The 26,737-nt window shown below is 46.6% G+C and overlaps 1 protein-coding gene across 1 annotated transcript in view; it reads left to right on the plus strand.

Moving 5' to 3' along the window:
- Positions 1 to 26,737, plus strand: part of LOC144770983 (uncharacterized) — a 335,407-nt gene that overhangs the window by 249,777 nt on the left and 58,893 nt on the right. The window contains exon 12 of the mRNA XM_078655850.1: positions 10,123 to 10,284. Within this exon, the coding sequence (XP_078511976.1) occupies positions 10,123 to 10,284 (162 nt within the window). The remainder of the gene's footprint in view (positions 1 to 10,122; positions 10,285 to 26,737) is intronic.

Consider the following 26,737-nt stretch of genomic DNA (forward strand, 5'->3'; position numbering starts at 1 on the left):
CTGAAATGGCAGAAACCGGTCCCCGGAAGCTTGTTTCCTTCCCAGTATAAGAATTGGCTTGGTAGTTTGGTTTGCCCTGTTCCCATCATGCACTGGGACAGGAACAGACTAATTTGCATATAGCCAAGTTCTGAGCTGGGATGGTGCAGTGAGCTAAAGAACGGTGATGGATCAGGCCCTGATCTTTGGACTGGGTAGGAGTGGTCTGCTTAATTCAGGCACTCTGTTCATCACCACCCCCTTTTCTGGATCAAGAGAGGCGTGCTTTGCCGATCGCTGCCCCTTTGCGTGGGCCCCCTGTGTCAGGAAATCTCAAGGCGCTTCATCAGCTCGACCCGGCCCGCGCCGTAACGCCAACCCCCGAGCCAGAGCCGAGCCGCCGCTCGCTCCAACGTCGGAGGGAAGACACCGCGACGCGGATCACCGCGCTGAACTGTGCCCAGGCTGCTTCATCGGAAAAAGGTACTGTGTCCTGCCCCGCGGTGCGAGCATCTGCCTTGCTTCGCTCGCACCGCCCTCTGCCTCGCATCGCCCCGGAGCCGCGTGATGAGCGCTCCCAGGGCCCCCGCTCTCTCCCCCGCCAGTCGCGCACAGCCGTGTAGCGCGCAGAGAGAGGCGGACTTTGACTCCCCGGCCGCCGCTCCCGCCAGAAGCGTGAGAGTGGGCAGACCGGGCCCGCTTTTCCAGCGCGGAGGAGCCGAGGGGCGCAGAGAGGTCCACGGACAGCCCGGGGTGACCCTGGCTGATTAGGAACAGTGCCTACAAAACGACAAAGATACATTGAAGAGCCTGACCCCCCTTTTTGTGTAAAAAGGAACGTAAAGAACTGAATAAGAACTGTGACTTTTGATAAAGAGTAACTGGAACCTGCATTTAAAAAGTAACCAAAACTTTATTTACAAGCCCGCTTTTAACAATATATAAAGAATATATATTTTTACAAATACAGTTTGGTGTCATTGTGTGGTGGGTTGGTGGTGATGGTGTAATGTTGCAAATGTTTAACCCTATGTGCCCCAGAGATTAGCCTAGACTGCTTGCGCCACACTACCTAGAGGGTAAGCAGGGGTTGTTCTTGAAGGTAACCCTCAGCCCTGACGGGGAAGAGAGAGGCCCTGCTTGTCGCTAGTGCTGCACTTCGCCAACCAGAGACTCCCCCTTCCTACATTGGACGCAGCGGTGAGGATCGCGAATTTACATTTGCAGTGTTTTACCTTAGCTACTGACCATTGCATAGTGATTACAGTCCAGTATCTCAGCCACAGACTTTTTTAATTTTGCCAAAGAAGAAGATCCCTCGTGTTGAAACCATGCCTGGCACAAACAGCGTTGATGGAGGAGAATCCATAGCCTCTGGTGCGTTGGAGCTAGAATGGGATGCATCAAAGCTGGATGACTACACAAGAAAGCAACTGAAGTTCTTCTGCAAGAAACTCAAGGTTCCACACGTGGGGTGCAGAAACAAACCTGAGCTCTACAAGGCCCTGAAAGCCTGGATTGAATCTAGGAAGGCGCCTGAGGATCAGGATGCACCTATGGATCCTGTGAGTCTGGAAAAACCAGACAGCGTCCTTAGCTTTGGCAGAGGCCTGTCGCCAGAGGAGCTGGCAGACAGACAGGCAACCAGGGATCATGAAATGAAGCTGGCAGAATTGAATTTAAAGGGCCAAATGGAGCTTGAAAGCAAAAGAATGGCTCTGGAAGAGCGAAAACTCCAAATGGAGCATGAAGTGAAAATGAGGGAGATGAGTCTAAAAGAGAAAACCTTGGATCATCCTCCCTCTGGTGGCAGCGCAACGCCGGTGCAGGTAGAGTCTAGAGTGCACATCCCCAAAGATGTAGTTAAAGAGTTCTTTAAGGGGGATGACATAGGACAGTGGTTTAGGGCATATGAGGTAGCCATGTTTTCCCACCGGGTCCCTGACAAGGATTGGGGAGCGGGGTTATGGGGAAGGTTCCTTAGCGAAGGGCGGGACACCCTGCTAGATTTGGCAACTGAAGACCAGAGATCCTATCCCCATATGAAAGAAGCTTTAATGACCAGGTATGGGCTTACCCCTGAAATGTATAGACAGAAGTTTAGGGGGTGTAATAAGCGGCCTGGGAATACATATGTGGAGTTTGTGACTTTTTTTTGCAGAGCACTGGATGGTTGGGTGAAGGGTAACAAAGTGAATGATTTTCAAGGTCGCTTTGATTTAATTGCATGGGAGCACTTGTCTGATCAATGTTTTCCTGAGTTACGCCAGCACCTGATTGATAGCAAGCTGTCCAACCCGAGGAAGCTTGCTGAGGAGGCGGACCGCTGGCTCAGCACCAGGGTCCACAAGGGTCCAGTGGGAGACTCCGCCAAGGGTGGGCAGGGTCCCCAGCAGAAGAGTGGGGGGGTCAAGGGAAAACAGAAAGGGTTCCAAAAAGGCCCCCAAAGTAATCCCCAAGGGGACCAGCAGAAAGGTTCTCAGCCTCCCCCACCCCCAAAGCAGAATGGGGCCCCGACAGGTAGACCTGTTCCAAAGGGGCCCTTCAATTGTTTCAAATGTGGTGACCCGGGGCACATAGCCAGTGACCCCAAGTGTCGCCTGTTTGGAAAACCAGCACCCACTGGTGCTCCGCCCCGACAAGTGACCAGTGTTCACTTAGGAGAAGAAGTGATGGTCCCGGGGGGTGGAGATCCTGTTCAGATGACCCTAGTCTCACTAGGAGACAGTGAGATGGTCCCTACAAACTACCTGCCCTCTAACACTAAAAAATATGGGCAGGTGGTTACCATCAATGGTAGGAAAGCTGAGGCTCTTAGAGACACAGGAGCCAGTGTGACTGCAGTGAGGCATCACCTGGTGTCTCAAGAGCAGGTTGTACCCCATGCCTATTGTAGGGTTGTCAATTCTGACAACTCAGAGAGCCAATGTCCAATGGCTCAAGTTCCCTTCGAGTGGGGGGGGGTCTCTGGTACTCTGCAGGTCTGTGTGAGGAAAGCCATGCCTGTTGACTGTTTGCTAGGGAATGACTTGGAGGACTCCCCTTGGGAAAAGGTGGAGAAGACGACTCACCTGAAGATGGTGGGTCTACCTGACTGGGCGTGCGTGACCACCCGGTCAATGGCAGCCAGTAGGGGTGATCAAGAGGACCTGGGGCCTGAAGGAGAGGCCCAGGAACCGGCCTTAGGGAGAAGGCGCAGGGTGCGCGGGAAACCGGCCTCTGAAGTTCCCACGGTCCAGGAGGAAGCAGACCTTGAGGGGGATGCCCTGGAGCCTACTGGGGAACAGATTGCCGAACTGGGGGACCTGCCTGAGCTGACCCATTGGCAGCAAGAAGGAGGCCCCTCCAGGGAGGAATTCTGCAGGGAGCAGAAAGAATGCCCTTCTCTCGTGGGTATGCGGCAGCAGGCTGCAGACCAGGCCAATGGTGTTCAGGCCAAAACACATTATGTGTACTGGGAGAATGACCTCCTGTATTCAGAGCCTAAGGCTGCTGAACCTGGGTCAGCCCGTGTGCTGGTGGTACCCCAGAAGTTCAGAGCCTTCCTACTGGGACAGGCTCATGATGTGCCTTTAGCAGGACATTTGGGGATGGACAAGACCTATGACAGGCTTGTCACCCACTTCTACTGGCCCCAAATGCACAAGAGCTCAGATGCTCATTGTAGGACCTGTCCAACTTGCCAGGCAAGTGGGAAGATCGGAGGGAAGAACAAGGCTCCCCTCCAACCCTTCCCTGTGGTCAGTACTCCATTCCAATGAGTGGGTATTGACATTGTTGGGCCTCTGGACCCCAAGACAGCCATGGGCAACAGGTTCATCCTGGTCTTGGTGGATCATGCCACCCGGTACCCTGAAGCCATCCCTCTGAGGACAGTGACGGCCCCCGTGGTGGGGCGTGCACTGATGGGAATTTTCTCCAGAGTGGGATTCCCTCTAGAGGTGGTGAGCGACAGGGGGACCAACTTTATATCCAAGTATATGAAGTCCCTTTGGCAAGAGTGTGGTGTGACCTACATGTTCACCACACCTTACCATCCCCAAGGAAATGGGTTGGTTGAAAGATTCAACCGAACCCTGAAGGGCATGATCATTGGCCTGGAAGGTCCAATGAGGCGTAAGTGGGACGTCCTCTTACCATGCCTGCTCTTTGCATACCGCGAGGTGCCACAGAAGTCCCTAGGGTTCAGCCCCTTTGAACTGCTGTATGGTCACCCCGTGAGAGGACCACTGAGTTTGGTAAAGGAAGGCTGGGAGCAATCTCCCAGGAAACCTCCCCAGAATGTATATAGCTACATGCTGACCTTCAGAAACCAAACCAGGCGCTTCAGACAACTTGCTGAGGCAAATCTGGAAGCCAGCCAGGAGGAGATGAAGCGGTGGTACGACCAGAATGCCACTCTGGTAGAGCTTCAGCCTGGACAAGAGGTGTATGTCTTGGCCCCAGTGGAACCCTGTGCACTTCAGGATAAGTGGACAGGTCCATTTGAGGTTGTGGAGCGCAAGAGCCCAGTGACATACTTGGTGGACATGCAGACGCCCAGGAATCCTTTAAGGGTCCTACATGTTAACCGCCTCAAGCCCCACTTGAAAAGGTCCGAAGTGGGCATGCTGTTGGCCACTGATGATGGAATAGAAGAAGAGTCTGAGCCTCTTCCTGACCTCTTAGTGGCCTGTGAGAAAGATGGGTCAGTGGATGGAGTTAACCTCTCACCCACCCTGACCCCTGAGCAACAGGAAGACTGCCGCCAATTGCTGGGGCAGTTTCCAGATCTGTTCTCCCTGGTTCCTAGTGTCACAGATTGGTGCGTCCATGATGTGGACACAGGAGACAGCTTACCTGTGAAGCATAAGGCTTACAGAGTGACTGACAGGGTCAGGGCCTGCATCAAGGAGGAGGTCTCCAAGATGCTTGCTCTTAGGGTGGTTGAGTCTTCCAGCAGTCCTTGGTCCAGCCCCGTGGTCTTGGTCCCAAAGGCTGCTGCGCCGGGAGCCACACCTGAACTCCGGTTCTGTGTGGACTACAGAGGACTCAATTCAGTCACCAAGACTGACGCGCACCCTATCCCCAGAGCTGATGAGCTCATTGATCGGCTAGGGGCTGCCCGGTTCCTCAGCACGTTTGATTTAATGTCTGGGTACTGGCAGATCGCCTTGACCGATGGGGCAAAGGAGAGGTCCGCATTCTCCACCCCAGATGGACATTTCCAGTTCCGGGTTATGCCATTTGGAATGAAGAATGCCCCTGCCACCTTTCAGAGGTTGGTCAACCAGGTGTTGGTTGGGCTGGATGAGTTCAGTGCCGCCTACCTGGATGACATCGCAGTGTTCAGTGGTACCTGGCCAGAACACCTGCGGCACCTCTGGGAAGTGTTGATGGCCCTGCGCAAGGCAGGCCTCACAATCCAGGCAAGCAAGTGCCAGATTGGGCAGGGTTCAGTGGTGTACTTGGGACACCAAGTGGGGAGTGGCAAGGTGGCACCCTTGCAACCCAAAATTGCAACCATCCTGGCTTGGGAACCCCCCAAGACCCAGACTGCAGTGAGAGCCTTCCTGGGGCTCACTGGGTATTACAGGAGGTTTGTCAAGGGCTATGGCACTATTGTGACCCCCTTGACAGAGCTGACTTCTAAGAAGCAGCCCAGGAATGTGATTTGGACTGACACCTGTCAGAAGGCTTTTGACACCCTGAAGACTGCCATGTGCACGGCGCCCGTGCTCCTGGCTCCTGATTTCTCCAAGGAATTCATAGTGCAGACAGACGCTTCAGAGCATGGTGTAGGGGCTGTTCTCTCACAGATGACTGAGGAGGGCTGGGACCAACCTGTAGCCTTCATCAGTAGGAGGTTACTTCCACGGGAAAGTAGGTGGAGTGCAATAGAGCGAGAAGCATTTGCTGTGGTCTGGGCGCTGAAGAAGCTAAGACCCTACTTGTTTGGGTCTCACTTCCGGGTTCAGACAGACCACAGGCCCCTCAGATGGTTGATGCAAATGAGGGGTGAGAACCCAAAACTGTTGAGGTGGTCCATCTCCCTACAGGGTATGGACTTCTTGGTGGAACACCGCCCTGGCACAGATCACGCCAATGCTGATGGTCTGTCCAGATTTTTCCGCCTTAGTGATGTGGAACTCCCTGGGGAAGGGTAGTTCCCCCCACATTTCAGCTGGAGGGGACACGTGTTAGACCTGGCACCTTGGCGTGAGTTTCCCTTCCACTTTTTGCTGTTGTGCCTCAAATGTTTTGCTGGTGTCCGCTACTCAGGGCACTGCGCCACGGCCAACCCGTGCCGCAGTGCAAGTGCTCCCTACTGTAAAGTGTACATGTGATTGATGTCCATGATTGGTTCATTGGATTTACTGTTAGTCCCCAGTAAAGTGCACCAGGAGTGCCAGGGCTTGTGAATACCAATACTGCTAGTGGGCCTGCAGCGCTGGTTGCGCCACCCACAGAAGCAGCCTGAAAATGTGTCTAGGGTCTGCCATTGCAGAACCTACGTGCAGTCTGGTACTGTCACACTGGCTGGGCAAGTGCACACACTTGCCAGCCCCTAAAACCTTCCCTTAACTTCATATTAGTCACCCCTATGGTAGGCCTGAGGGCAGGGTGCATTGTAAGTGTAAGGTAGGACATGCCCTGATGTGTGTGGCATGTCCTAATAGTGAATTACTGCCAAATTCGTTTTTCACTATTGTAAGGCTACCAGTTCCCTTTAGGCCAGATGGGCTGCTGGAATTATTACACTCTATAATCCCAGCAGGCTCAGGGAACATGGTAGAAATTAATGTTTAGTATGCCTGAACTCAGAATAATAAAATACTTCTTTTAGTAAAGTTTATTTTAATATCCTGGGTTTGCAAATGCTACTTTTAGAAAGTTAGCATTTGCTGGCCTAACCATTTCAGCCCGCCTCTGCTTGGATGTGGATCTGACTGTCTGGTGTGTGTGAGTGACAGGGCTGGGAGTTGACAGGTAGTGAATAGCAGGATGACACCTTAGTTTGTGGTGGGAGTTTCCCCTGAATGATGCATCAGGCTGTGCTCTGCCTCCACAATGCTGGCTCCGCCCTCCTGGGGAGCGACTGATGACTCAGCCTGCACCTGGCCCAGGAAGGACCGAAGCTTGTCAACAAAGTGCTCAAGCTGCCCCTGTCTTCACAATGCCGGCTCCGCCCCCCTGGGGAGCGGCTGATGTGCCTGCCCTCACCCTGCATGCAGAAGCCAGAAGTACCCACAACAAGTGCTCAGAGACTGGAGCAGTTATGCAGAGGCCCCCCTGGCCTGCTAGAACAAAAGAAACTGGGTATAAAAGAAGGAGCCCTGCTCCTTGTAAATTAGATCCTGTTTGTGCTACAGAAGAAACTCTGCCCGAAGAGAAGGACCTGGAAGGACTACAAGGAGGAGTGCTGTCTCTGGCCTGTGCCTGGTGCCTTGCTGCAGAAGGAGAGGAAAGAAAAGACTATAAGAGACTTTTGCTTTATTGAAACTTTGTGCCAAACTCTGCTGAAAGATCTCCAAGGGCTTGCCTCTGAACTTGCCCCCTGACCAGCGCCCCAGGAACAGTGGGCGCTACCCCCTGACAGAGGAACCGCTGTGAGGAGCTGCTTTCCCTCTGCCCGCCTCTCCAGGAAAAGCGGAGCGCGCTGTGACCATCGCGCTCTTCAGCAACGCTCTGGGTGTTGCTATCTCTCCGAGCACCGTGACTGCTGCCTGCCTGGCCCAGAAGCACCGTGAAGATCAGCCCAGCTGATCTGAACATCGTGACTGACCCCGAGCCGCAGCTCGCAACGCAAAGAGGAGGTGGTGCCCGGTGCCTGCTTGCACCCGCCGTGTCTGGTGCCCCTGAAATCCGTCTGCCGCTGTCCAAGGAGCAGTTGCGGCGTGTGGGGCCCCGAACGTCGCCTGGATCGAGAGAGGCGTGCTTTGCCGATCGCTGCCCCTTTGCGTGGGCCCCCTGTGTCAGGAAATCTCAAGGCGCTTCATCAGCCCGGCCCGCGCCGCAACGCCAACCCCCGAGCCAGAGCCGAGCCGCCGCTCGCTCCAACGTCGGAGGGAAGACACCACGACGCGGATCAACGCGCTGAACTGTGCCCAGGCTGCTTCATCGGAAAAAGGTACTGTGTCCTGCCCCGCGGTGCGAGCATCTGCCTTGCTTCGCTCGCACCGCCCTCTGCCTCGCATCGCCCCGGAGCCGCGTGCTGAGCGCTCCCAGGGCCCCCGCTCTCTCCCCCGCCAGTCGCGCACAGCCGCGTAGCGCGCAGAGAGAGGCGGACTTTGACTCCCCGGCCGCCGCTCCCGCCAGAAGCGTGAGAGTGGGCAGACCGGGCCCGCTTTTCCAGCGCGGAGGAGCCGAGGGGCGCAGAGAGGTCCACGGACAGCCCGGGGTGACCCTGGCTGATTAGGAACAGTGCCTACAAAACGACAAAGATACATTAAAGAGCCTGACCCCCCTTTTTGTGTAAAAAGGAACGTAAAGAACTGAATAAGAACTGTGACTTTTGATAAAGAGTAACTGGAACCTGCATTTAAAAAGTAACCAAAACTTTATTTACAAGCCCGCTTTTAACAATATATAAAGAATATATATTTCTACAAATACAGTTTGGTGTCATTGTGTGGTGGGTTGGTGGTGATGGTGTAATGTTGCAAATGTTTAACCCTATGTGCCCCAGAGATTAGCCTAGACTGCTTGCGCCACACTACCTAGAGGGTAAGCAGGGGTTGTTCTTGAAGGTAACCCTCAGCCCTGACGGGGAAGAGAGAGGCCCTGCTTGTCGCTAGTGCTGCACTTCGCCAACCAGAGACTCCCCCTTCCTACAGTCACTTCCTGTTTTGACCACTTCCTGCTTTGACCACTTCCTGCTTTGACCACTTCCTAACTGTGCCACTTCTTTTCTGCTTGTTTCCTTTCTGCGCCACTTCCTGCTTTGCCCACTTCCTGCTTTGCCCACTTCCTGCTTTGACCACTTCCTAACTGTGCCACTTCCTAACTGTGCCACTTCTTGTCTGCTCATTTCCTTTCTGCGCCACTTCTTGCTTTGACCTCCTCCTGACTGTGCCATTTCATGTCTGCTCTCCTACCTCTGCTGCTCTCTAAAGGTGTGCCTGCTCAATGACTGTCTGCTGCTGTCCCACTGGCAGGAGTGAGTATGCAAGTACATGAGGCCAGAAGTACTCCTAGACTTTCCTGCTTCCTGCCCGTACCACTTCCTTTCTTCACCATTGCCTGACTACTCCACTTCCTGTCTTCGCCATTGCCTGTCTTCACCACTTCCTGTCTTCGCCATTGCCTGTCTGCATCACTTCCTGCCTGCACCACTTTGTCTGCTCCCCAACCCAACTCTGGTGATCTCTAAAGGTGCAACTGTTCAGTTCCTTTCTGCTGATTTTCTCCCGGCAGGATTGAGGTTGCAAGTACATGAGGCCATGCATTCTCTTAGACTTAGATCCTTCTTTCCGGTCCAGGGAAGGCATGGCTTGGCAGTTCAGGCTGGACTGTTCCCATGAGGCACATGGTCAGACTGATTTGCATATGGCTGTGTCTGAACTGGGATGGCAGAGTGAGCTAAAGAACAATGGATTCAACCCAGATCTCTGACTGGGAGTGAGTGACTGAAAAGCTTCAGCGCTCCGTCCATCATCTCCTTGTGTTTGATTCACTCTTAGACTTTGCCACTTCCCGATTGCACCAGTTTTTGTCTACTCCATCTTATGCCTGCACCTCTTTTTTTCTGCACCACGTCTTGTCTGCACCATACCTAACTGTTCCTGTCCAAAGTTGTGCCTGCAGGAGTGAGTACACATGTACTAAAGACCGTGGGAGCTCCTAGACTGCACCTCTTTCTGAGTTTATCACTTTCTCTCCACCACTTTTTCTTTCCTCTTCTCCCAGAACCCTGTCACTCAGACAGTGGTGCTCCAAGGTTTCCCTTCTGTGGGATATCCCTAGTTCCCCCTTGTTGGAGTGCAGCGGTCTCCCTGACCCGCACCATACCATGTAGGATGGCGTCTCTTCTAGGCTCGACCTCTACTAGACTGTGCGACACAAACACTCCAAGCTCTCTTGACAACAATGTTTCAAGGTTCACCAGCCTCCCTCCAATGAGGGGCTGCCACTAACGTACCCTTCTTTTGCCCCTTTCCGCAGAGGCGCCAAATTCCTGGTGTTTGACCACGCCCACGTCTCCAAAGTGCACGGGGAGAAGTGTGAGATCAAGATGCATGGAAACAGCAAGAATCTCTTCCGGCTCATCCTGCAGGAGAACAACCAGGGGCGGAAGGTGGAGTTCCTGCTCCGCACGGACACACAGTGAGTGCGAGGACTCTGGGAGGGTGTCCCAGTCCACCCCAAGGCTGCACCTCCAGCATCAAGATGATCCACTTCCCACAACTTAGCTACCACAGCATACCTCAAAAAGAAACATATCTTCCACTAAGGAATTGTATGTTTGCACCTATTCTAAATCTATACCCCCTGTGGACCTGTGATACCACCTGAGGCACCTCCCGCATCTTACAGTATAGCTGCTATAACCTATAAACCTTGGTACCTGTAATATCACAACTGCAATTCTACACTCCTGCAAAAGTGAAAAACCACCTCTTGTACCCCCACACTTTACTGTGAGACACTGTGTATATATATGTATATTCAATTCACAAGTTCCGGTTGTAGAACTACCGAGCTATCAATGGCGGTCCGAGTTAGGAGACCGGATCTCCTCCATAAATTTCCATAGATACCAGGAAAATACTCGGACACCCAGGTTACTTGCAGTGAAAGTTTATTCGGCAAGTGAAGAAAACGACGCGTTTCACCTTTACGGCTTGCTCACGCTCGTTACCATCGTACACTCCACCATTTTTAAAAGCATGTCAATTACGTTCTAAGGACATAACCCCGTGTAGAACATAAACACCATTAGCAGCCATTTTGAAATGTCCGTCTTCCCATTGTATATCATGGAGGAAGAAGTAGAAACCTATGTATTATGCACTTATAAACACAATTCAATGGTAGGATTTTGTTGCATTAATAAAATACCATTAATACATTCATCATATTACAGAATACGACTTATCTCATTTGGTAAATTTATATAACGTGAATATCGTTATAAAAACGGAAAAGGCATAAGTGCACAGTTTGAATAGTTGTCACTGCTGGTAAAAGTGATATAATTGTGTAACCTGTATGTATTGTCTTTCTTCAAGTTAAAATAACTTTATCGGTACAACCACAACCCGCAGTGATACACCATAGGTCTGTACAGGGGTAGCCGTTTCATAGTACAAACTTGCAAACCAACACAGTTGATTAAGCCCAAGTGGGCAAAATTAGATTATTTTGTACTCTGTTTAGCCTCAGCGGGCATAAGTGTCCATCATGAATAGGTTAAATAGTCAAAACTCTGAGTATTTATATATATATATCTATATCTATATCTATATATCTATATATCTATATATCTATATATCCTACTGGCGATAGCCAGTAGGTATATATAGTTAGGATTGTTTTCCATAGGGAAATCGCAACATTCTATTGGGAATAACTTTGGCGCCGGTTGAGGAATCTGCCTGAAATTTTCCTTAACTTTGCCTCGCGGCGCTCCGGTCCTTCCCTGAAAGTTTGGGGGGGGGATTCGTCAAGCGGGGGCCGAGATAAAAGGGGGGTCTCAAAACGTGTTTTCCCCATGTTAATTTCCATAGGGCGGTTGGACTCACTTTTAGCCCGAACGGCTGGATGGATTTTCACCAAACTTGGCAAAATTGTAGGGACTGGTAGCCCGATGTGCCTTTGCTATGTCTCAAGATATGTGCTCCAGTGGCTTTTACGAAAATTAACTTTGAAAAAAGATATATTGGGCTACATTGGGCTATATATATGTTAGAGCCCAATGTAGCCCAAAGATGGCCACCAGAGACAAAAAAAAACAAATGTAGCCCAAATATCAGCCAGATGTAGCCCAACTATAGCCCAATGACAGAATGTCCCAGAGTGTTCTAAAGAACAACTAGAGCGCTAACAGTCTTACTTATGACAAAAGTATGGCACACCTGAAGTCATCTTGATTGGAATAAAGTGTTAACACTTAAAACATTTAATTTGCAAAGGAACAAAATGAGGGGGTTCATTTTGCCATAGAAATTAGGATTAGTGCTGAAGAAAGAAACATTAGGGCACATTTTGAGTGACTTCTCAAATCCTCTTATTTTTCATTAAAAAAATTCTGATATGCAGTCTCCCAAGATGGCCACCAGAGACAAAAGAGCCCAAATGTAGCCCAAATATCAGCCAGATGTAGCCCAACTATAGCCCAATGACAGAATGTCCCAGAGTGTTCTAAAGAACAACTAGAACGCTAACAGTCTTACTTATGACAAAAGTATGGCACACCTGAAGTCATCTTGATTGGAATAAAGTGATAACACTTAATACATTTAATTTGAAAAGGAACAAAATGAGGGGTTTCATTTTGCCATAGAAATTTTATATATATATATATTCACTGAAAAAACCATAGGTTACACACCAGTTATAGTTAGGAATTAGCATTTAAAAAACCTTTGAAATTCACTGAAAAAACCATAGGTTTCAGGCCTTATATAGTTAGGAATCAGCATTTAAAAAACCTTTGAAATTCACTGAAAAAACCATAGGTTTCAGGAGTTATATAGTTAGGAATTAGTTTTTAAAAAACCTTTGAAATTCACTCAAAAAACTATAAGTTTTAGTGGTGTTATAGTTAGCTGGACATTTTACTCATACAAAACCAATGAAATTGCTCCTATATAGTTAGTTGTACTAACTATATTTCGCGCACCCGCAATCCACTGCTGATGATGTCACATATTAGATCATTCATGACTGGTCAGTGACATCACTGATGACATCTCAAATGACATCACTGATGACATCACTGATGACATCATCCACGTGACAATCACATACACCTTTTCATACACTATTACAATTTTTCATCACTGTTTGTAAAATACAGAGTATCATATTTAAATCCATTGTCACAGCAATACAAGTATCTAAAAATCCACTCAGTGATTCATAGATTTATACACACATCTAATCACTTACCTATGGATTCACTCATACATGCTGTCAATGAACAATAGAACACTATCAAAAATACTTATACATCTATATCGACATTAAACAACAGCACGCATCCTATTCACATATGAAGTCATCCTACTCACTTATGCAAACAATGGATCGTACTTACATATTTACTTAGCAAAACACTTATACAAACACCACTTCTTCTATTAATTTAGATAGTAAGTCATACTTAGTGAATTATAAAATCATTATTACAAGTATACAGTTATCCATACAGTCACTCACACAATCATTGTGTCTTATGTATGCTTATTTATATACAACAACTGACACATACACTGCCTTTTATTTTTCTAGTTTGTTGGACCTGTACCTTTGAGAAATACATTTGCTCATCACCACACCCATAAAGAGATTCCCTCACCCAAACTGTTAGAACATGTAGTTTTAACTTCATATATCTACTGAATCAACTATTCACACATCTTTGGACAGTTATACACCCCCCACCGAACCACACACACTTTCACACTACCATACAAATACTCAGTTAACTAATCAATAACTAATATAGACTTTCACATAGCTAGTAACGAACTGTAGAATCAGTTTACACAACAACTGACAAAGTGATACAGATATTCACACAGTTTAGTCACTATCCACTATATTTAGTGAGACATTATAAATTGGTCAAGTAAACAGTCAATTACACTGCTACTAAATCCTCCATCCAAATATTTATTTATATATATCCACTCATTCTTCAATGTAAATTGCTATATATATAATGCATATTTAAATAACAAAGCAAACCACATTTACTGGATGATGTCATCAGTGATGTCATCAGTGATGTCATTTGAGATGTCATCAGTGATGTCACTGACCATGTCATGAATGATCTAATATGTGACATCATCAGCAGTGGATTGCGGGTGCGCGAAATATAGTTAGTACAACTAACTATATAGGAGCAATTTCATTGGTTTTGTATGAGTAAAATGTCTAGCTAACTATAACACCACTAAAACTTATAGTTTTTTGAGTGAATTTCAAAGTTTTTTTAAAAACTAATTCCTAACTATATAACTCCTAAAACCTATGGTTTTTTCAGTGAATATATATATATATATATATATATTCACTGAAAAAACCATAGGTTATAGACCATATATAGTTAGGAATTAGCATTTACAAAACCTTGAAAATTCACTGAAAAAACCATAGGTTATAGACCATATATAGTTAGGAATTAGCATTTAAAAAACCTTATTTTACTCGCACAAAACCATTGAAATTCCATATATAGTTAGTTGCACTAACTATATATCGCGCACCCGCAATCCACTGCTGATCATGTCACATATTACATCATTCATGACATGGTCAGTGACATCACTGATGACATCACTGATGACATCTCAAATGACATCACTGATGAGATCACTGATGACATCTCATTTGACATCAATGACCACATCACTGATGATATCATTCATGTGACAATACAATGCATCTCCTCACATTTTAATAAAACCTCTGTTTCACCCAGTGTTAAATACAGAGTATAATTTTTGAAACCATTGACACACCAATACTAGTTACTACATACGTACTCACTGATTCCTACGTCTACACACACATTCACTCATTCACCCATACAATCATTCATACATACAATCACTCATCTTTACAACACTATCATATGCACTCATACACCTATACAGACACTCACACTCTGCCACTCATCCATGGAGTTACTCACACACCTAGTCAGTCCTGTAAAGAATCAATCACACTTCCATTTTCTTGTCTATACAGTTAAACATAGAGCACCTTACATTTTCAAACATATACTAACACATACTTACTTTCTTATACAATCATTGATACAAGTACACATTGATCTGCACAGAGTCACACACCTCCCAGCCAGCCACACACACACTCAGTCTCCCATACAAATACTTGGACAATCAATCAATAACCCATATAGTTAATCATATAGCTACTGATCAACACATGCAGCAGTTTACAGAACAACAGACATAATGATGCACAAATTAAGACAGTTTAGTCACTAACCCATGCACTCAGTGAGACACATTTAATCACTCACTCATACATTCAGTCATGCACCTACTAAATCCTTCGTCCAGACACTTATACATCTACTCATTCTTCAATATGTAAAACATATTTAAACTTTACAGAAACACACAGTCACTGGATGATGTCATCAGTGATGTCATTTGAGATGTCATCAGTGATGTCATCAGTGATGTCACTGACCATGTCATGAATGATGTAATATGTGACATGATCAGCAGTGGATTGCGGGTGCGCGATATATAGTTAGTGCAACTAACTATATATGGAATTTCAATGGTTTTGTGTGAGTAAAATAAGGTTTTTTAAATGCTAATTCCTAACTATATATGGTCTATAGCCTATGGTTTTTTCAGTGAATTTTCAAGGTTTTGTAAATGCTAATTCCTAACTATATATGGTCTATAACCTATGGTTTTTTCAGTGAATTTTCAAGGTTTTGTAAATGCTAATTCCTAACTATATATGGTCTATAACCTATGTTTTTTTCAGTGAATTTCAATGTTTTTTTAATAGCAAATATCATAAGCTGTCGAATGTCAAGTACGTGGTAAGTGAAAACATTTTCGTGTTTATGCACACTGATCTGCTTTGAATGGTGCCCCCCCCCTCATTTCTATTAGGAGTACTCTCTCTTTGCACATAGTGAAGGGTAGTTAACGCAGGCCTTTGCCCCCGTTGTAATACGTCGTGCCTGCTTCTCTCTCCATTTGATTGATTGTTATCCAAGTATTTACTGTTTTCGAATTGGTTCTCTTTGGTTCATTCTCTATTTACAAACAAACACAGAGTCGCAATACTCTGTTTAGTCTTCGCAGATAACGAAAAATCGTGTAAAAAAAAAAAGAAAAGGAATCGAGCAAAATCAGTAGGCCACTAATGGGATCTCTTTTTGACCTCGCTAAAATAGAAACATTAGGAACAACCCCTCATGACAAATACAAAACTAGTGAGATGAACTGAACTCCACACAATGATGGCTGCAAAACAGCTCGGCTCCGCCACCCACCCCGCCCAAAATAACGATAAAGAGCGGCTGCCATGATTGGTTGCGGAATGGCCACGACGGAGCTACGAAATGGTGCTGCTCTCATGCTAACCCCAGCTTCAGTCTGAAACATCCAGAAACACTGTAGACTACCAATTCGATCAGTTCCGGTAGCGCCCCAATGTAACCCGGTAGAGAAGAACTAGCCCTCCCCTCTTTGACTGATGGTTCTTGTTGCCTGTCCCTTCTGTTGTCATTTAACAGAACTATTTAGCCTGCTGAAAGGGGTTGTGTTCCAACCGCTGGTTGGTGGAGACATTTTGACTATATTCTGGACCTGCGTTGTCGCGTAATGCGTCATATGACGCGCCGCGTTAGCGCATCCGGAAGTCATCCGGGGCGCGCAGCGCATAACGTAAGCATAACAAGTCATGTGACTTGTTAATAAAACTTTTCATTGGTTCATTTTACTTTTCTTATTCTAATGATGAAAGGCTTGGTCATATGACCTAAAAATTACGCTTTTTATTACTTCCGAACATTATTTTTTCTTAAATATATGTTATAATGTTCCAGGCTAATGTACTTTCCCGGAAAATTTACAACTGTCCTGCAAGTAAAATATATTCTTTTTTCGAGAAAAAGAGCGTTTCTTCGTCCCATGACGGAGCCGTTGAGCAAAAGAGGGTCGACCTGCTGTCTTAGTCGCCGATACGCCTGAATATGAGATTCTTATCGATCACTTTATGTTGCAGGAGTAGAAAACACAACAGCCCTTGACCATTTATCTTTACTGCGTTCCTTCGAATTATACCTTTTACCCTTCATGTAATTGGTCTGCTTTATTTCACTTGCCTTTTACTGATTCTAAAACAGTGACTATTATTAAAAACTTTACCAATGTATATACTACTACCATGTTTTCTTTTAAAAACCTTTATTGAGAAAATTTCATTATACAAATACGAGCCTATAACCACGTGGGCCGGCCACGGAGCAAACTGTAATCGTATATGATGAGTAGACATTTACACTGTAGAGGAACGTAACGGGCGGGCCATTAGGTTGCAAGAACTAAGGTGTCTAACAGTTACGGAATCGGTGGACGTACATTTTATAATTAAAATACGACAGGGCCAGTTACAATAAAATTATCTAGATATACATTTGCGGGCAAGTACCATGGGTGACGTTAATTCGAACTTTCAATAGTACAGTAATCAATAACACATCAGAACTTAATATCAATAGGGATGTCGAAATATTCAATCAATTCTCGTCCCCGCCCGCCATGTGCTTCAAAACTGCATACGTATCTCGTGATTTCAAGGTTCTGCAACCAGTACACAACAAGGAGTTACGAGTCCCATTTATTCCGGCGCCATTTTGGGCGAGGACGGGCAGGTCCAGGATATAGTCAAAATGTCTCTACCAACCATCGACTATGATGATGTTCATATGCTGTATTTATTAGAGTAACACTCATCTGTCCACATGAAATTAATTTGCCACAATCTAAACATGTCATTTTAATCTTTCCAAAGTTCTTCTAAATATTTGGGACCGTTTCCCTTGCCTCTGATGCTGTCAGTGCCACTTCTTTGATGAATGTACTAGCAGGTCAGGGGTTCTCCTCCAAATCTATCTTTTATGCAGCACTATAATTAATTGGTGCCACCTCTCCATATGACGATGCATGGTATAGTTACCATAACTATATTTTTTTTCGGTTCCTCTGGAGAGTTCATCGTGGCAGATGAAGCGTGTAACGTACCGGGCATTTACCTTTCTTTTGCATGTACAGGAAAGGAAAAAAAAATCGAGCGTCCGAGTTCTAAGGTGTCCCAGGGCCATTTTAGTGGACCAGGCCCAAATCCAAAGAACAGGCCGCCATTTTGAGAGTCCTGTTGCAGCCGCCTGTCGCTGTAGCATCAAGAGCAGCCGAAACTCAGCTGAATGGCAACTGAAACGGTAAAGGGGCGCCCCACTACAGCCGAAGAGCCTCCACCTAGGAAGGCCCGTTCACGCCGCCTCCCCCCCCCCCCTTCAGGCACCCCACGCCGTTATTCGGAGCAGTATTGTAGGATGGCCACACCAGTGCGGCAACTTGCTAGACATCACCTCGGTGGTAACCGAATCTCAACGCCTTGTGGTGTCTTCTATTCAGAAAACATTGTTATGCTGCCTTCGACCTATTCGCCGCAAGTGCGCACACAACTCAACTGCATAGCTTGCTAGACACCACCTCGGTGCCATCCGGATCTTGGAATCTCAGCGCCTTTTGGTGTCTTCTCTTCAGAAAATATTGTTGCGCTGCCTTTGGCCCCATTCGCACATCGGTCCGCTACTGACGCCATCTCACAGGCTAATGGGGCGCCCCACGCCGACTTTCAGCATTGTAGGATGACCACACCAGTACAGCAACTTGCTAGACATCACCTCGGTGCCATCCGGATCTTGGCATCTCAACGCCTAGTGGTATCTTCCATACAGAAAATATTGTTGCGCTGCCTTTGACCCCATTCGCACATCGGTCCGCAACTTAGACATCACCTCGGTGCCATCCGGATCTTGGCATCTCAGCGCCTTGTGGTGTCAGTCAGAAAATATTGTTGCGCTGCCTTTGGCCCCATTCGCACATCAGTCCGCAACTGACACCATCTCAGAGGCCAACAGGGCGCCCCACGCCTACTTTTACCATTGTAGGATGGCCACACCAGTACAGCAACTTGCTAGACATCACCTCGGTGCCATCCGGATCTTGGCATCTCAGCGCCTTGTGGTGTCAGTCAGAAAATATTGTTGCGCTGCCTTTGGCCCCATTCGCACATCAGTCCGCTACTGACACCATCTCACAGGCCAACAGGGCGCCCCACGCCGACTTTTACCATTGTAGGATGGCCACACCAGTGCCACAACTTGCTAGACACCACCTCGGTGCCATCCGGATCTTGGCATCTCAGCGCCTTGTGGTGTCTTCTATTCCGAAAATATTGTTGCGCTGCCTTTGGCCCCATTCGCACATCGGTCCGCTACTGCCGCCATCTCACAGGCCAACGGGGCGCCCCACGCCGACTTTCAACATTGTAGGATGGCCACACCAGTGCGGCAACTTACTAGACACCACCTCGGTGCCATCCGGATCTTGGCGCGTTGTATTGCCTTCGGCCTATTCGCACATCGGTCCGCTACTGACGCCGCCTCACGTGCCAACGTATTTTCTCCGCATTTTATACCCTATGCCGCATAACAGGTCATGTGACTTGTTTATAAAACTTTTCATTGGTTCATTTTACTTTTGGTTTCCTAATGATGGGAGGCTTGATCATATGACCTAAAAACAACACTTTTCATTGGATGAAAACTTTTTTTTTTTCCCAAACGATGAAAGCCCCACCTTGTTTCTGGATGTTTCAGACTGAAGCTGGCTTCAGCATGAGAGCACCACCATCTCGTAGCTCCGTCGTGGTCATTCCGCGAGCAATCATGGCAACCGCTCCCCACCAGAAGCCTACAGGAGTCGGGGGCCCCCAAAACTTTTGATAAATCCTCAAGGCGGAGGGGACGCTTTCGAGAATGGGGTCCAAGACCTAGCAGACAAGCGTCCGATTTCCAAGGTGTCCCAGGGCCATTTCAGTGGACCAGGCCCAAAAAGGAAAGAGCCTGCCGCCATTTTGAGAGTCCTGTGACAGCCGCCTATCGCTGCACCGCAAGAGTGGGCGCAACTCAGCTGAATTGCGGCTTTTGACACAGTGGACCAAAAACGGACGGAATGGCAACTGAAACGGTAAAGGGGCGCCCCACTACAACAGATGACACTCCACCTGGAGAGGCCCATTCACGCCGCCTCCCCCGGGGCGCCCCACGCCGTTATTCGGAGCAGCATTGTAGGATACCAAAACCAGTGCGGCAACTTACTGGACATCACCTTGGTGCCATCGTTCTGCTGCCTTGGAACTATTCGCACAACAGTTTGCTACTGATGACCCACCCCCCGCGACGCCCCACGCCAGAAATCTGGACGTTGTGCTGCGTTGGGACTATTCGCACAGCCGACCGCTACTTCGTTGTTTTTCCCTAAAAATGTTTATATGTTATTACTGTTTTTGTTTTCTTGTATATATTTATAAGTTATTAAAGTTTTATAATCTTACTACTTTGTTGGAGTGCTATATATTTTTAATGTGACACATAATTGTAAAAACTTTGATGTACAAAGAGTCATCCCTGGAATCTTCCGCTTCAGGCTCGGTCCCCTCCCCAATCACAATACAGGATGGTTTTCAGATAATAGGAACGCGTCTGCTGTGACGGATCTCATCGAGTGTGGGCCTTGATCTACTATAACTCCTTTGAAGAGGGGTGATTCTTTACAGCTGGGGCCATAAACTACATCTGCAGGGCTAGCTGATACCCTAGGACCGGCCTGGACAATCGGACACAGAGGAAAAGGAGTGTCAGAGGGTGCGGTAGTGAATAGGGCGAAAGGGAGGTGTCGGGCGGGCACAGGGTGTGATTCTCAGGGAAGAGCAGCGCAGATGGGGGGTGGTTTATTACCCATGCATAAGACAGAGAGCGGGGGTGACCACTGCCTGGGGGAGATGCTTGCGAGGGTGGGGAGTCATGCTAAGGATCGACAGCGTGCACAGAGTGGGTCTGGTCAAGGCATCTAAAATGACTGCCGTGCACGACAAAAGTGTGGCATTTGAAAAAAGGCAAGATGGCGCAGACAATGTTTTTCAACACTTCCTGATTTCCTTCGAATCGAACGTTAACAGACGTTGGGGCATATTACCAAAGTTAAGCGATATTTATCCCTAACGATGCTTAGCAACGATTTTTTTACCGCTAAGCATCGTCAGAAATTATCGCAGATAAACCTTGCTATTATCAAGGTTTATCGCAAATACGATAAAAAACGACCGCAATGCATTAATATCGCTGAAAACTCAGCGATATTCATGCATTACCGAGCTAATGCTCTTAGCCATGTTATCCACCTCCCATTGGATAACATGCCTTAGAACTGCTCAGGGCAGGTGCTAGCTTTTGGAGATATTCGCGCTTATCGCGAATATTTCCAAAAGTTGATAATAGGAGATAGTGATGTTAGCGACTGTTTCCAGTCGCTAACATCTTGGCATGCCCACTTTGCATGTCATTAGTGATAAATATCACTCACATGCAAAGTGGGGCCCAAGATGGTCGCTATCTCCTACTAGCCGTCGCTAACTGGTGTTAGCAACAGCTAGGTAATACAGATATAATTTTATCTCCGCGAAGCGGAGCGCTGTTACAGATATATATCTTTTTTTGAACGTTAATTTCTCAAAATCCACTGGAGCACATATATTGAGACCTAGCAAAGGCACATCGGGCTACCAGTCCCTACAATTTTGCCAAGTTTCGTGCAAATCCATTCAGCCGTTCGATTATTATTATTATTTTTTTTTTTGCCTCGCGGGCCCTTTTAAAACCTCCACATCAAACCTAAGAGGTCAAGGAGGATCTACTATGCCCCCTTATGGTCATTTGCCCCTTCGCTTTGGCCTCCTCTTGTCTCTCGATCCTACCGAGAGACAAGATGTCGGCCGCTACGGACTGTTTGCAATGTTTACAGACGCCGGAGAACCAATCAGCTTCGCAAACCTCCGTTACGCGAAGCGGAGCGCTGTTACAGATATATATCTTTTTTTGAACGTTAATTTCTCAAAATCCACTGGAGCACATATATTGAGACCTAGCAAAGCCACATCGGGCTACCAGTCCCTAATATTTTACCAAGTTTCGTGCAAATCCATTCAGCCGTTCGATTATTATTATTATTTTTTTTTTTGCCCCGCGGGGCCCTTTTAAAACCTCCACATCAAACCTAGGGTGTCAGCGAGGATCTACTATGCCCCCTTATGGTCATTTGCCCCTTCGCTTTGGCCTCCTCTTGTCTCTCGATCCTACCGAGAGACAAGATGGCGGCCGCTACGGACTGTTTGGAATGTTTACAGACGCCGGAGAACCAATCAGCTTCGCTTCACAAAGCTCCGTTGTGCGAAAAGTACGCGAACTGGAGCGCTGCCCGGTCCGCTGTTACAGATATATATCTTTTTTTGAACGTTAATTTCTCAAAATCCACTGAAGCACATATATTGAGACCTACAAAAGGCACATCGGGCTACCAGTCCCTACAATTTTGCCAAGTTTTGTGCAAATCCATTCAGCCGTTCGGGCTAAAAGTGAGGCCAACCGCCCTATGGAAAACTCAATGTTAAAAACACGTTTTGGGACCCCCCTTTTTTCTCGGCCCCCCCTTGACGAACCCCCCCCCAAATTTTCAAGGGCTGCTCAGAAACAAAATGTGCCATTTTCCTGAAAATTTCAGCCAATTCCGTCCACAAACGCCAAAGTTATTAGACATAGAATTTTCAAAAATCCCATAGGGAAAAAATCCTAACTATATATACCTACTGGCGACCGCCAGTAGGTAATATATATATATATACCTACTGGCGACCGCCAGTAGGTAATATATATATTACCTACTGGCCTCACTTTTAGCCCGAACGGCTGAATGGATTTGCACGAAACTTGGCAAAATTGTAGGGACTGGTAGCCCGATGTGCCTTTTGTAGGTCTCAATATATGTGCTACAGTGGATTTTGAGAAATTAACGTTTAAAAAAAGATATATATCTGTAACAGCGGACCGGGCAGCGCTCCAGTACGTGTACTTTTCGCGCAACGGAGCTTTGTGAAGCGAAGCTGATTGGTTCTCCGGCGTCTGTAAACATTCCAAACAGTCCGTAGCGGCCGCCATCTTGTCTCTCGGTAGGATCGAGAGACAAGAGGAGGCCAAAGCGAAGGGGCAAATGACCATAAGGGGGCATAGTAGATCCTCGCTGACCCCTAGGTTTGATGTGGAGGTTTTAAAAGGGCCCCACGGGGCAAAAAAAAAAATATAATAATAATAATCGAACGGCTGAATGGATTTGCACGAAACTTGGTAAAATATTAGGGACTGGTAGCCCGATGTGCCTTTGCTAGGTCTCAATATATGTGCTCCAGTGGATTTTGAGAAATTAACGTTCAAAAAAAGATATATATCTGTAACAGCGCTCCGCTTCGCGTAACAGAGGTTTGCGAAGCTGATTGGTCATTCTGTCACTGGGCTATAGTTGGGCTACATCTGGCTGATATTTGGGCTACATTTGTTTTTTTTGTCTCTGGCGGCCATCTTTGGGCTACATTGGGCTTCATTGGGCTTCATTGGGCTTCATTGGGCTTCATTGGGCTTCATTGGGCTACATTGGGCTACATTTGGGCTCCAACATAAATATAGGCCAATGTAGCCCAATATATATTTTTCAAAGTTAATTTTCGTAAAAACCACTGGAGCATATATCTTGAGACATAGCAAAGGCACATCGGGCTACCAGTCCCTACAATTTTGCCAAGTTTCGTGGAAATCCATTCAGCCGTTCGAGCTAAAAGTGAGTCCAACCGCCCTATGGAAATGAAGGAAATGAATGGGTAATTTGTAATTAGCAAATAGCTCATCGCAAACTAGGAATGGTAAAGAATCGCTATTTATTCCTTAAAGTTCGCTATTTAGGAAATGCAAAAAACTTTGATGATACATATGGCGGTTCATCTCTAACAAGATAAGAAGCATAGGGATAGATTTATGATGACTGGCGCATCACCAGGGATGTGTTAGTCATTCTGTGCCGCTGTTCCGTCACCTATGGTGTGCTGCATTTACAATGCGGCGCATCATGGGGCAAAAACAGCACAGATGCGTGATGTATCTGTGCCGTAAAGGTGGCGCATTGCTGGAGTTGTATCGCAAGTGTGATGAAGCTCCAGCAAGGCTCAGGGGTGCCCCTGTCGCAGGGTTTCTGTTCTCACACAGAACTGTGGACAGAGGATTGGAACCTCGGCGAATTAGGGTGTCCCAAAACTCACCTTAGTAATCAAAAACCCCTTAGCAAGCTAGGTACAGTGTCATATTGGATATAACAAACTCTCAATGTTTAGACAATCCAGAATATGAACTTATAGTACCTCAGGATACGTGGAACTCATGAACAGTCGGTCGTTATATATTTTTTAGAAACCAGAACATGGAGTTAAGAAGAACACATGTGTATTTGAAATGTTTATTTACTAATGCCGTCTTCTCAGGCGTAGTATCTTAGATAATACAAGTACACATATTATCAGTAGCAAAATTACCAGCATAGTTACTAGTACATAAAAAGCGAATGGTGACAGTATGTTAACATGCTGTAAATGAATAAGAGTTAGCAACACTTATAAGCAGCCACGGGCCGTGGAGGGAGTTACGGTGGGGCAGGGAGGCGGGGAGGGGGAGGGGCAGGGTGGAGAGGGCTCCACCCTGCCCCTCCCCCTTCCCGCCTCCCTGCCCCACCGTAACTCCCTCCACGGCCCGCGGCTGCTTATATCTCACCCTCCCTAATACACATATTATATTATTTGCTAAGAAGGTCTGTTTGTATTGGTTTAGGGCGTGCCCATACTTTAGTGTCTTAGATTTGAAGGAATCACATCAGCATACACCAGCTCTCTCTTCATGTGAACCGCATCAACTGTTGTGTATGTGTGTTCAGCAAAGCAATATAAAACCCGCCTCATGCCCAGAATTGGCAGAAGCTGCACTTATGTTATGAGTATGAAGTCGTGGAGATCAGACCTCATAACAATTCTGTATCGTGTTGTTCTTGAAACTTCAGCACTCGCTGTACAGATATAGTTTAACAAGCAAAGCAGATAGTAGAGCAATAACATATTATTCTCATGTAAACCACGATGAACTACTAGGTTGAAAGCTAAAGCAACAACTAAGTGTCGTGTGCAGAAGTTGCAAAAAAGGAAAAATGGCGTTTAAACCGGTAATGAGCCCATGCTAACTTAACACGGTGTAAAGATATCCAGGACCTAGATGACACCTCCCCATGATCCGGAAACGAACTGAATAAGATAATAGAAGTGCCATCTCATGAGAGCAGATTGCAACTTTATATGTGGACGGTCCGCAAGGTAAAACATTAAAAACTAGGAAAATTTAATGCTAAAGAAAAATAAAACAGCCAAGTACTTTATCGAGTGTTAAGCCAATAGGCAAGCTAAATAATAAAAACTTGACAAATAAGTCAATGAATTGTCAATGAAATGCTAGTACTCAGCATATCAAACATGAAAAAGGTCTATGACATAACTGTGTATGCAAAATAAGCTGCAACAGCCTCCAATAGGAAGTCACCGTCTTCATCCGAAAAGAGTTCAGCCATCCAATTTAAAAGCGGAAAAGAACATACGTGCTCTCCCAGCACCGGATCCTCTATCACCATCAGAGGACAGCTCGGTGGGTTTTCAAGAAAGCTCTGTTCCAAGAAAGACTGTGTTGCCGCCAGTAAATTCCAGGGACCAATTAGTCCATGCATCAATGCCACAGCCATAATCCTTTCGCCAGGACAAACCAACTCGTGAGTAATGATAGGAGTCATCAGCTGATTAAAGTCGACGTCAGGAGAAACCGGTCCGCAGAGACACAAATCAATGGCCCAATCGAAATCACAGGTCAGGCAGTGAAATACAGGCTGGACACAGGTGAAGTAGGAGAATCGAAAAGATAATCCATATGCCGTGCTTAATATCGCCAACGGCATTGTGCCATAATATTCTAGCATGCGATTGCGGAACAGTGTCAGCAGCTGCAGGGCGGGAGCTTGCACAGGAGGGACATCCATATTTAAAAATGTAAAAAAGCACAAGAGCGTCCGCTGGTAATGCAAGTAAAAATGGGAATCCACGAAGCAGAGTGGAAAAAATAGAATGAAAGAAAGCAGGGATGACTCCAAAGATTTTCTCAAATGAAGTCACGAGACCACTGGTAACAACTTTAAAAAAGTGCGCCAGGGCCTTTGTGGAGGACGCGTTAAAGATAGTCCGAACCATCTTGCTGAAATGGAAAGGCAAATCTGTATTGAAAAGGGTCTGCACCTCTGTACGGGTGTTCGCTATGTGAAGCATGAAAGTTTCACGGGCCGAACTCAAGGCCACCTCTCTCTGAGACAAAAGAGCTCTTATTCTTGCCATGCCGTTGAAATGTGCTCCCAAGGTTGGTATTTGTGGCGAGATTGAAAACTCCCTATGTTCATGTGTGGGAGGAAATAGAACATTTCTGCAGCAAATAACCCGTTCACTTACTGTTACGATAAAAGGAATACTTTTAATTAACCCAGAACAATCTTCATTATTGAGCATCAAATAACTACCATTTTCCAACAACTTGAACGTGGGGATGATAGCAGGAACTGGCGTGCCTTGCAACACGCAAGCCATATTTGGTCTGTGTTTGTTGCATGAACCGTGTAACTGTATGTGCCTACACATTAGTGAATGATCTGGCGTCTCAGTGCATTCCTCTCCATTCAGATAAACTTCTTGATCATCTTTGAAACATCTGTATGTGTATGGAAGCGACCAGACCTCATGAAGAAAAGCACTACCTAAAGGTTCATAACAACCTATTGGTATATATTTCATACAATTTGAAAACTTATAT

The sequence above is a fragment of the Lissotriton helveticus genome, chromosome 7 (genome assembly GCF_964261635.1).
Source record: "Lissotriton helveticus chromosome 7, aLisHel1.1, whole genome shotgun sequence".
NCBI lineage: Eukaryota > Metazoa > Chordata > Amphibia > Caudata > Salamandridae > Lissotriton > Lissotriton helveticus.